At 50.5% G+C, this 12568-nt stretch overlaps 1 protein-coding gene and 1 long non-coding RNA gene across 2 annotated transcripts in view; one reads left to right on the top strand and one right to left on the bottom strand.

Moving 5' to 3' along the window:
• Nucleotides 1-2511, bottom strand: part of CACHD1 (cache domain containing 1) — a 148906-nt gene extending 146395 nt beyond the window's left edge. The window contains exon 1 of the mRNA XM_073643817.1: nucleotides 2105-2511. Within this exon, the coding sequence (XP_073499918.1) occupies nucleotides 2105-2272 (168 nt within the window). The 5' untranslated portion in view covers nucleotides 2273-2511. The remainder of the gene's footprint in view (nucleotides 1-2104) is intronic.
• The window catches only part of LOC141157047 (uncharacterized), a 168387-nt gene extending 158137 nt beyond the window's left edge, over nucleotides 1-10250 (top strand). The window contains exon 4 of the long non-coding RNA XR_012247738.1: nucleotides 7707-10250. This is a non-coding gene — a long non-coding RNA (uncharacterized lncRNA). The remainder of the gene's footprint in view (nucleotides 1-7706) is intronic.
• The last annotated feature ends 2318 nt before the right edge of the window (nucleotides 10251-12568 follow it).

Here is a 12568-nt window from a genome sequence, read left to right as displayed (position 1 = left end):
AGCCCTGGGATGCATGTGGTGGGGGGAGATTTTTACACAATTGTTTCAAATCACAAATTGAATATATCAGAAAAAGGAGAAAAGAAAAAAAGCGAAAATCACAATTCAGAGATGGATAAGAGGCAGCACACGACACAAACAGGTCACTATGACCATGGCAAGAATAACACCGAGCACCGCAGAACACATTCAGATTCCACTTGTGTGACTACAACCTCCATCATGCCGCAAAGACAACTTGTGGCTTTCCAGCTGTTGTGCAACAATTCTCCGCCGGTTGTAATAAGTGGCTATCCAACAGCTGTGTCACTACAACTCCCAGCATATCCTGGCAAGAACAGCTTCTGCATCACTACAACTCCCAGCATCCCTGGACAAGCTGCAAGTTCTAAATCCGCCGCAGTTGGGAAGTCATAGGTTGAGGATCACTGCTATACAGCTTTAAATATGGCTATGAATGCACAGCAAAGAATAAATCCTGTAGGATCCAATTGCTGCAAACGCCGGAAAACCTTCTGATACATTGCTGCAGATCTAACTATATATAGAAGACATAAATCAATGCACAGTGGTTAGCAAGATGTTCTGCAGCAGTTGTGTTACATGTCGGATCTTATAGTATTGGAAACACTTTGGCTGCAGATGTTTCCAGCAATGTGACCACGAAATGCAAGAAAAACAACATTGTAACAACAGTAATAATATTATTAATAACAACAAACGTTTTGTTTCTGGGATTTATCAACTCTTACACAGAAGCCTATGAAGAAAAAAAACACCTCTCACCTCCAGATAAAATGAGTAGCTATATATCTATTTGCTGTAGACTTTTACTTTTTTTCCCACCCCTATTTATCTTAAAATGCGCCAACATGGTGTAAAATAAAAAATAATAATGTATACTCACCTACTGATCTGCCGCCTCCTCCACTAGTGCGGCCTAGGTCCCCTGCTGGTCTCTGTACATCCCCATCTCCTTCTTGTTTTACGGACATGTGACCACAGCGGCCAATCACTGGTGTCAATCGTTGTGGCCAGTGATTGGTAGCAGCGGTCACATGTCTGTCCCCATTAGAAGAGAAAGCCCGCAGCTCTAGGAGTAAACCAGCGTTGGGGGGAAAGGTGTTCGATCAGTAGGAGTATACATTAATTTTATAATTTACACCATTAAAAACAAACTGATATGGACAGCCTCTTTAAAAAAAAAAAAAAAACAATGAAAATCCAGAATATGACATAAATGAGGCTGACCAATAAAAATCCAGAATCTGCTCACATGACAAGTGCAAGAAGCAGAAATAATTGATATGATGCAGGGTCTTGTGGACCCTCCCTCCCATGACATAACTATAAACAATCCAATCATAAGGCGCCTTTACACGTACAGATATCTGATCCATTTCTATCCAATCAGATCAATATCAATTGTTCTGATTGCAATCTGTCTGCCAATCGCAATGGTCTGAAAGATATCTGACAGATAACGTCATTACTGGGAATAGAAAGCTTTTATTTTACAATGACAAGAACACGGTAAAAATGAGAATTGGTTCCGCTTCCACAATTTATCGGTCAGTAATTGATACACAGATATATTTGACCAGAACATTCTATCCGATTGGTCGCTCGGATCGATTTCCATCCAATCTCGTTTTGCAAATTCGACCAATGCAAGTTCTGAGCTCCATTCCCATCGTATTGCCGGCAACACCGCGATTCCTACGGCTGCCATTTATTGCGCAACTTTCACCTCGCTGTCGCTCTGCCCGACGCCCCAATTTCACCCCAATGTCTGCAGATTTGCAAAAAAAACAATGAGACCAGAATTCCCGGCCACCGGAGATTTTCCAATTTTTATTTATTTTTTATTTTTTTTTAAAGATTTCATTTCTGTATCTGATGGGGTCGTTAGCGCGGACGCAGAATTTATTGTGAGGGATTTACCCCTAACCTTCAGGTATGAGGAGACATTAAGTAAGTGACCCCCTCCCCCATTATTTACCACAGAAGATACAATGTATCTAATAAAGAGAATAAGAAATAACTAATATCAGAACATACTGCAGCCACACTCCGGCCCCCGGACACGGAGCCCCCTGCTCACCTGCATGGTGCGGACCCCCAGCTCCTCCGCCGCCAGCCTCCGCATGTGTGCGGCCAGCAGCTGCGCCTCGTCCAGGATGGAGACGTCCGGCTCCGGCCGGGCAGGTGTCCAGAGCACGGCGGCCGCGGAGCAGAGGACGAGCAGCGCCGCGCTCCCCCCCGGCCTCATCCTCCGAGCTCCGCTCCAAACTTCTGCGCTCTCAGCCCAAAGTTCCCAGCGGCGACGGCCGGGACCCTGGAAGGGGCATTAGAGGCTCGGGGGGCTCCGGGGACTGCGCTCTGCAGGCGGAGGAAGTCACAGCGGATCCCGGGCGGCTCGTACGCTCCAGATCTGCCGGAGTCCCGGAGAAAGTGCGAGCAGAGGCGGAGAGGGAGGAGGCGGGGAAATCACTGCCCGACACTGAAACCGGGGGGGGGGAGGCTGCCCCCTGGCGACTCAGGAGGCGACTACATCCTAGAGGGCACAGAGGGGCGCAGAGAAAGGGGGCACAGGGCAGGAGGGGGACAGAGAAAGGGGTGCACAGGAGAGGAGGGGGGCAGAGAAAAGGGTGCACAGGAGAGGAGGGGGGCAGAGAAAAGGCACACAGGGGAGGAGGGGGACAGAGAAAAGGGGTTCACAGGGGAGGGGGGGACAGAGAAAAGTGGGTGCACAGGGCAGGAGGGGGACAGAGAAAAGGGGATGCACAGGGGAGGATGGGAACAGAGAAAGGGGTGCACAGGGGAGGAGGGGGACAGAGAAAAGGGTGCACAGGGGAGGAGGGGGGCAGAAAGGGAACACAGGGCAGAAGGGGGGCAGAGAAAGGGGCACAGGCAGGAGGGGGACAGAGAAAGGGGTGTACAAGGGAGGAGGGGCAGATAAAGGGGTGCACAGGGGAGGAGGGGGACAGAGAAAATGGTGCACAGGGGAGGAGGGGGACAGAGAAAGGGGAGTGCACAGGGCAGGTGGGGGACAGAGAAAGGGGGGTGCACAGGGCAGGAGGGGGACAGAGAAAGAGGGGTGCACAGGGGAGGAGGGGGAAAGGGGTGCACAGGGGAGGAGGGGGACAGAGAAAGGGGGGTGCACAGGGCAGGTGGGGGACAGAGAAAGGGGGGTGCACAGGGAAGGAGGGGGACAGAGAAAAAGGGGTGCACAGGGGAGGAGGGGGAAAGGGGTGCACAGGGGAGGAGGGGGACAGAGAAAAAGGTGCACAGGGGAGGAGGGGGACAGAAAGGGAGCACAGGGCAGGAGGGGGACCGAGAAAGGGGCGCAGGACAGGAGGGGGACAGAGAAAGGGGGGCACAGGCAGGAGGGGGACAGAGAAAAGGGTGTACAAGGGAGAAGGGGGCAGATAAAGGGGTGCACAGGGAGGAGGGTGACAGAGAAAATGGTGCATAGGGGAGGAGGGGGACAGAGAAAGGGGAGTGCACAGGGCAGGTGGGGGACAGAGAAAGGGGGGTGCACAGGGCAGGAGGGGGACAGAGAAAGAGGGGTGCACAGGGGAGGAGTGGGAAAGGGGTGCACAGGGGAGGGGGGACAGAGAAAGGGGGTACACAGGGGAGGAGGGGGACAGAGAAAAGGGGATGCACAGGGCAGGAGGGGGACAGAGAAAGGGGACACAGGGCAGGAGGGGGCAGAGAAAGGTGGAGCACAGGGCAGGAGGGGGACAGAGAAAGGGGGTGCACAGGTGAGGAGGGGACAGAAAAGGGGGTGCAGAGGAAGGAGGGGGACAGAGAAAGGGGGTGCACAGGGGAGGAGGGGGACAGAGAAAGGGGACACAGGGCAGGAGGGGGACAGAGAAAGGGGTGTACAGGGAAGGAGGGGGAAGAGAAAGAGAGTGCACAGGGGAGGAGGGGAACAGGAAAAGAGGGTGCACAGGGGAGGAGAGGAACAGGAAAAGAGGGTGCACAGGGGAGGAGGGGGACCGAGAAAAAGGGTGCACAGGGGAAGAGGGGGACAGGGAAAGGGGTGCACAGGGGAGGAGGGGGACAGAAAGGAGGTGCACAGGGGGGCAGAGAAGGGGGGGTGCACAGGAGAGGAGGGGGACAGAGAAAAGGGGGTGCACAGGGCAGGAGGGGGACAGAAAGGGGGGGTGCACAGGGCAGGAGGTGAACAGAGAAAGGGGGGTGCACAGGGCAGGAGGGGAACAGAGAAAGGGGGGTGCACAGGGCAGGAGCGGGACAGAGAAAGGGGGTGCACAGGGCAGGAGGGGGACAGAAAGGGGGGTGCACAGGTGAGGAGGTGGACAGAGAAAAGGGGGTGCACAGGCAGGAGGGGGACAGAGAAAGGTGACACAGGGCAGGAAGGGGACAGAAAGGGGGGTGCACAGGGCAGGAGGGGAACAGAGTAAGGGGGGTGCACAGGGCAGGAGGGGAACAGAGAAAGGGGGGTGCACAGGGCAGGAGCGGGACAGAGAAAGGGGGTGCACAGGGGGGCAGAGAAAAGGAGGTGCACATGGGAGGAGGGGGACAGAAAGGGGACACAGGGCAGGAGGGGGCCAAAGAAAGGGGTGCACAGGGTAGGAGGGGGACAGAAAGGGGAACACAGGACAGGAGGGGGACAGAGAAAGGGGGTGCACATGGCAGGAGGGGGACAGAGAAAGTGGTGCACAGGGGAGGAGGGGGAAAGAGAAAAGGGTGTGCACAGCGAAGGAGGGAGAAAGAGAAGGGGTGCACAGGGCAGGAGGGGGAAAGAGAAAGTGTGCACAGGGCAGGAGGGGCACAGAGAGGGGGGTGTACAGGAGAGGGGGACAGAGAAAGGGGTGCACAGGGCAGGAGGGGAACAGAGAAATAGGTGCACAGGGAGAAAAGGAGGAGGGGGGCAGAGAAAGGGGTGCATAGGGCTGGAGGGGCGCAAAGAAAGGGATGCACAGGGGAGGAGTGGGACAGAGAAAGGGGTGTACAGGGCAGTGGGGGGACAGATAAAAGGGTTTACAGGGCATGAGGGGAACAGAGAAAGAGGTGCACAGGGCAGGAGGGGGACAGAGAAAGGGGTGCAAAGGGCAGGAGGGGGGACAGAGAAAGGGGTGCACAGGGCAGGAGGAGGACAGAGAAAAGGGTGCACAGGACAGGAGGGGTGCAGGGAAAGGGGTGCTCAGGGGAGGAGTGGGACAGAGAGAGGGGTGCAATGGGCAGGAGGGGGAAAGAGAGGGGTGCACAGGGCAGAAGGGGGGACAGAAAAAGGGGTGCACAGAGGAGGAGGAGGACAGAAAGGGGGGTGCACAGCAAATAAGAGGGAAAGAGAAAGGGTGCACAGGGCAGGAGGGAGACAGAAAGGGGTGCACGGAGGAGGAGGGGGACAGAGAAAAGTGGGTGCACAGGGGAGGAGGGGGACAGAGAAAGGGGATTCCCAGGGCAGGAGGGGGACAGAGAAAGGGGTGCACAGGGAAGGAAAGAGAAGGGGTGCACAGGGAAGGAGGGAGCACCAAAAGGGGTGCACAGGGCAGGAGGGGGACAGAGAAAAGGAGATGCACAGGCCAGGAGGGGGACAGAGGAAGGGGTGCACAGGGAAGGAGGGAGCACAAAAAGGGGTGCACAGGGCAGGAGGGGGACAGAGAAAGGGGGCACAGGGGTGGAGGGAGGCAGAGGAAGGGGGTGCACAGGGCAGGAGGGGGGCAGAGAAAGGGGGCACAGGACAGGAGGGGGACAGAGAAAGGGGGGCACAGGGCAGGAGGGGGACATAAAAAGGGGGTTCACAGGGGAGGAGGGGGACAGAGAAAGGGGCTGCACAGGGCAGGAGGGGGACAGAGAAAGTGATGCACAGGGAAGGAAAGAGAAGGGGTGTACAGGGAAGGTGGGAGCACAAAAAGGGGTGCACAGGGCAGGAGGGGGACAGAGAAAGGGGGCACAGGGGTGGAGGGAGGCAGAGAAAGGGGGTGCACAGGGCAGGAGGGGGACAGAGAAAGGGGGCACAGGGCAGGAGGGGGACAGAGAAAGGGGGGCACAGGGCAGGAGGGGGACAGAAAAAGGGGGTTCACAGGGGAGGAGGGGGACAGAGAAGGGGGTGCACAGGGCTGGAGAGTGACAGAGAAAGTGGTGCACAGGGGAGGAGGGGGAAAGAGAAAGGGGGGTGCACAGTGAAGGAGGGAAAAAGAAGGGGTGAACAGGGCAGGAGGGGGAAAGAGAAAGGGGGCACAGGGCAGGAGAGGGATAGAGAAGGGATGCACAGGAAAGGAGGGGGCGCAAAGAAAGGGGTGCACACGGCAGGAGGTGGACAGAGAAATGGGTGCACAGGGAGGGAAGGAGGACGGGGGGCAGAGAAAGGGGTGCACAGGGGAGGAGTGGGACAGAAAGGATTGCACAGGGGAGGAGTGGGACAGAAAAAGGATTGCACAGGGCAGGAGGGGGACAGAGAAAGGGGTTTACAGGGCATGAGGGGAACAGAGAAAGGGGTGCACAGGGCAGGAGGGGGGACAGAGAAAGGGGTGCACAGCGCAGGAGGGAGGACATAGAAAGGGGTGCACAGGACAGGAGGGGGACAGAGTAAAGGGTGCACAGGACAGGAGGGGGGACAGAGAAAGGGGTGCACAGGGCAGGAAGAGGACAGAGAAAGGGGTGCACAGGACAGGAGGGGTGCAGGGGAGGATTGGGACAGAGAAAAGGGGGTGCACAGGGCAAGAGGGGGAAAGGGGGGTGCACAGGGCAGAAGAGGGGACAGAGAAAGGGGTGCACAGGTGAGGAGGGGGACAAAGAAAGGGGTGCACAGAGCAGGAGCGGGACAAAGAAAAGGAGGGGCACAGCGAAAGTAGTGCATAGGACAGGAGGGTGGAGAAAGAGGGAAACACATGGCAGCATAGGGCACAGAGAAAGGCTACACAGGTTAGGAAGGGGCACAGAAAAAGAAGGATGCACAGGGCAGGAGGGGCACAAGAAAAGAGGAACACAGGACGGGGGCACACCTAAAGAGGGGAGCACAGGGCTGGGTATACAGAAAGCGTGTTACACAGAGCAGGAAGGGTAGAGAAAAAGAGTACACAGGGCAGTATGGGACAGAAATAGAGATAGATACACTGGATAGGAGGGAGACACAGAAAAAAAGGGTACACAAACCAAGAGGGGGCACAAAGAAGATTGCAATTTGGAGCAGGAGGGGCACAAATAATGAGAGGGTATACAGTGCAAAGTGGGAGAGATAAAGAGGGGTGCACAGGGAAGATATAAATATGGGTACACAAATCAGAAGGGGCAGAGATCAAAAGGGTATAGGGCCAGAGATAAAGACATCCATGAGGTACCAGGGGAAGGAGAAGAAAGATCAGGGAGCTGTTTACAGGGCAGGAGGGTCAGAGATAAGAGGAGGATACAGGGCCCAGTAATGGCCATGATAAGACCTTAATGAGGGGCACAGGATAAGGGGGTACATGAGAGGCAGAGATAAACCGTGATGGTAATAACAATGATGATATAATGATCGGAGTTGTGTACTGCCCCCCTATACAACAGTGCAGCCCCCCATACATTGTGGCACGAGTTCCTGCATTGTGCCCGGCTTTGCCAGCCTCCTACTCTCTGCCTTTGGTCTTATGCAGATTTCCCTAAATTATTTCTCAGCTCATGTATTTTTAAACCATTTCTTCTTTCTTCTCCAATATTTGTAGTAGAATCACATTTTATGCTTTTCTCCTCAGTAACCAAAGTCTGAACTTCCGAGCCCCCTCATCTCTGCGGAGAATTTCACAGAACTTGCTGCTGGCGAGAAGAATACAAAAGGATTGTGGGAACATCCAGTATGAGGGGCGGCCGATACATTGTGACTTGTAATTGCATTCTACACCATTTCCCAATCTCTGCTTGCTGTCAATAACTGGAATCATTCTCCCATTAATTGTCAGGAGACGTAAAATGTACAATGCATATGTACGTACCCTCAGTCTACATCCAGGGAACACAAATCAGCACAGAAAGAATACTACTCACTGCTGAGAATTTGTCACAATTGTGCTCAGACAGATTGGATTTTCACATGTCTGTTATATGTGGCCCCTGGGGTATGTGGCAGAAATTGTAGCTGAATAGAGATTTTTGTTATTCCATCAATATACTGGAAAGGAGTGAATCAAGTTTTTCTGCAAATTTATTTTTTTATATATCTTTATAGCAGTGTTCGGGCTCAGTTTTTCTTAATACAAAGCTCCAAATCCCCTGCATAGAATTATAGAAAAAATGTAAAAGTTGTAGCTGCTTACAGTCACCACTAGAGGGAGCTTACTGTATACTGTTGCATTATGCTGCTAGCTCTTGATCTCCCCCTAGTGATCGCAACGGGTAGCTACTACTTTATCATTTAACTCTTTTGGAAGAATTATCAACAACTTTGTGCAATTTTTTTTTCAATTTTAACTACCTTCCAAATTTGGCTAAGGAAAGTGGGCATGGGTGATTAGGAGGCCAGGTCAGCAAATATTCCAACAGATTTCTAGAAATACATTAAGACGGTGCAAATCTACGATTGGCATACAGTACTGGTCAAAAGTTTGGACACCCCTGTTCATGCCGCTGTTTTTCCTTACTATTGGAATGTGCACATTGTAGATTCAGACTGAAGGCAGCAAAACCACGAAGGAAGGAACATGAATGGAAACAAGGAGTAAAGAAACGTGTTACACAAACCAGAATATGTGTAAGCATTAGTTTCTCCACAGTACCCCCCTTTAATTCTGATGACAATTTTCACCCCATGGCTTCTCCCCAGCTGCTTCATCAAGTTTAAACCTGGACTGTCTTCCAACTAACAAATCGCCTCGTATCATGTGTGGCCTCCAAATGTGTTTGTGGCCATGTTGCAGTGTTGGTCCACAGCTCCAAGTAATCCTGAGCCTATTCCACATCTCTCCTAAGCCAGAATATGGCAACTAAGTAAAGAGAAACCACAGTCCATCAATACTGTAAGACCTGAAGGTCAGTCAGTCTGGAAAATTGCTAGAACCTTAAAGGTATCCTCAAGTGCAGTCATGAAAAACATCATCGCTATCATAAAACTGGCTCTCACGAGGACCGTTCTAGGAAAGGAAGTCCAAGAATTACCACTGCTGCAGAGGATAAGTTCATCAGCGTTACCAGTCTCAGAAGCTACAAATTTATTGCACCTCAAATAACAGCCCTGATAAATGATGCACAGACATCACGTAGCAGACACATTTCAATATCAACTGCCCGGAGGAGACTGCGAGAAGCGACCTTTATTTTAGAAAGATTGCAAATAATAAGGACCGCAAACAACAAGACTTATGTGGACCGAGCAAGACAAGAACTGGACTTTAGGGCAGTGAAATTTTGTATTGTGATCCGATGAGGCAAAATGAGAGATTTTTTGGTTCCAAACTCCATGTCTTGTAAGAAGGTGAGACGTGTTGTGCCCACAGTAAAGCACGGAGGGGAGGTGTCATGGTGGAGGGTTTTGATAGTGACACTGTGATTTATTCCAAATTCACCGCCTGAAGAAGGTAGCAATCCGCTACCGAAACGCGTTGTGGCTTAATAAAAGGTTTGTCACTTTTATTGTCTATGTCCCCTTGGTTTCTGTGCCTTAGCGCTCTAATTAGACCCCGTCTTCCATTCCTTATTCCAAATTCAGGACACATTGCCCAGCATGGTGACCACAGCGTTCTGCAGCTGCTGCCGTCCCATAAGGCGTGCACCTATTGGAACCATCATTTGTGTTGCAACAGGACAATGACCCAAAAAACTTCCTGCGGTGTGACCAAGAAGGAGAGAGGTGGAGGCTGCGTCAGAGAACATGGCCTCTGCAATCACTGACCTCAACCCAACTGAGATGGTTTGGACGCAGAGTGAAGACAAAGCAGCCGACAAGAGCTCAGCTCCTCCGGGATCTCCTCCAGGACTGTTGGAGCCATCAAAGTTGACAACCTGATGAAACTGCAGAAAGAATACAAAGGGGGTGTAAAGCCCTCATCAGGGCAAAAGGAGGGCGCATAAGGAATCTGAGGTGAAACACATATTCTGGTTTGTTTCACATGTGTTTCTTTACTCCTTGTTTCCATATGTGGACCGTCCTTCCTTCGTGGTTTTGCTGCCTGCAGGCTGAATTTACAATGTTCACACTCAATATAGAACAAGGAAATCTACTGCATGAACAGATGAGTCCAAACTTTTGGCTGTTACTGTAGAATAAGAAGAGTAGAGATATTGTGATCCATGACTGATGGTCTTTTAAGACTACATTTGTACCAGAGCAGACTTTTCAGGATGTAATAATAAAGTAATATCTCCCAAGCTCAGACGTAGCCGATGAATTGAAAGTTTTTGCAGCTGAACTTTCTCAAGCAGTGACAGAGAGGTCATATGGATAATCATTCCCGGCAAGTCAACCATCCTTGCAGCCAAAGTCTTACCAATTAATGCTATTTTTCAGGGTTAACATATTAATAGTATGTCAGTGGGATAGGTCATCAATATCAGATTGGTTGGGGTAAGACACCCCCATGGTCAGCTGTTTTCAGCTCTGACATCAACCAGATGTAAACAATGCATGGAGTCAGGCTGCACAACGCCATACACCGTGTAGTGGCTGCTCTTGGGTACTGCAGCTCAGCTCCTATTGCAGTGAATGTAATCTTAGCTGCAGTAGTGAGAACGGCCACTACACGGTGCATGGAGCTCAGCACGTGCAGGTGATCATTCACATGAGTGCATGGCTGTCAGCGACATGCAGCTGCCGCACCATGGGAATCTCCTCTAAAGTGGAGGACACACTTAATCAGCTTAGCAGGACTTTTATCTGCAGGATCTGGGGGGTTTTCAGAGTCAAGAGCATAAAGTGATTGCTTGATAAGTTATGGGAATACTTAAGATTTACACCAAGAAACTGCACTGTATTCCCTTCATGGGATCTGTTCTTTATTTATAGTCTCCCAAATTCCCTGGATACTTGCCTAGAATATAATATATTAATATGCTGTGGCAGCCACTAGGAGGGGCTAGCTGAATACAGATTTATCGAGATGCCACTAAGTTAAAAAAAGGAACTGTTCTGAATGGTAGGGGCCCCACAGCCCTCTTTCCCAGGGGCCCTCTTCTAAATTCTCATTTGTGGTTAGATCCAGCTTTTAATGTGAAAGAGCAGAACTGCAGTGTAAAGTATTGAAGAAAACAGCCTATACTGAGAAAGAAAGTGGATTTTAAGCCACATTAGACTCCAAAAAAAAAACAATATAGATACACTGGAGACGCTGATCACAACTGTAACCTAAGGAAAGCAGCCGACACTGGAGACAACATATAGTAAGTAGAAGTCATGGAGGCAACATGACCTCATAACACATCATCTGCTGTCCCAGAGATTCGTGCCAGGCTCATCATGACTCCAGGACAGATCCATGAAAGACGCTGAACCTGGCAAGAATCTATCTACAAAAAGAAGAAAAGCAGCACAAGTCCAACTTATTATAGCTAATGGTGTAAGCCCATCAGTTGTAACCCAAACAATTCATGTAATAGGGAAGCCAAACAAATGCAGGAAGCACTCCAGGTAATCAGGTTCTGATCCTGAGTTACATCCTGTATTGTGCTCCAGAGCTGCACTCACTATTCTGCTGGTGCAGTCACTGTGTACATACATTACATTACTGATCCTGAGTTACCTCCTGTATTATACTCCAGAGCTGCACTCACTATTCTGCTGGTGCAGTCACTGTGTACATACATTACATTACTGATCCTGAGTTACCTCCTGTATTATACTCCAGAGCTGCATTCACTATTCTGCTGGTGCAGACACTGTGTACATACATTACATTACTGATCCTGAGTTACATCCTGCATTATACTCCAGAGCTGCACTCACTATTCTGCTGGTGCAGTCACTGTGTACATACATTACATTACTAATCCTGAGTTACATCCTGTATTATACTCCAGAGCTGCACTCATTATTCTGCTGGTGGAGTCACTACATTTACTTATCTAATACTAATCTAGCAGAATATTGAGTGCAGCTTTGTAGTATACTACAAGATGTAACTCAGGATCACTACAAGATCAGTAATGTATGTACACAGTGACTGCACCAGCAGAATAGTGAGTGCAGCTCTGGAGAATAATACAGGATGTAACTCAGGATCAGTACAGGATCAGTAATGTAATGTATGTATACAGTGACTGCACCAGCAGAATAGTGAGTGCAGCTCTGGAGTATAACACAGGATGTAACTCAGGATAAGTAATGTAATGTATGTACACAGATGTAACTCAGGATCAGTACAGGATAAGTAATGTAACGTATGAACACGGTGACTGCACCAGCAGAATAGTGAGTGCAGCTCTGGAGTATAATAAAGGATGTAACTCAGGATCAGTACAGGATCAGAAATGTAATGTATGTACATAGTGACTGCACCAGCAAAATCGTGAATGCAGCTCTGGAGTATAATACAGGATGTAACTCAGGATCAGTAATATAATGTATGTACACAGTGACTGCACCAGCAGAATAGTGAGTGCAGCTCTGGAGTATAATACAGGATGTAACTCA

This window comes from Phyllobates terribilis, unplaced genomic scaffold (assembly GCF_046119375.1).
Source record: "Phyllobates terribilis strain yellow unplaced genomic scaffold, ASM4611937v1 Scaffold_8__6_contigs__length_399053987, whole genome shotgun sequence".
Taxonomy (NCBI): domain Eukaryota; kingdom Metazoa; phylum Chordata; class Amphibia; order Anura; family Dendrobatidae; genus Phyllobates; species Phyllobates terribilis.
The sequence above is the reverse complement of the archived record's forward strand: the minus strand, read 5'-3'. Positions and strand labels throughout refer to the sequence as shown.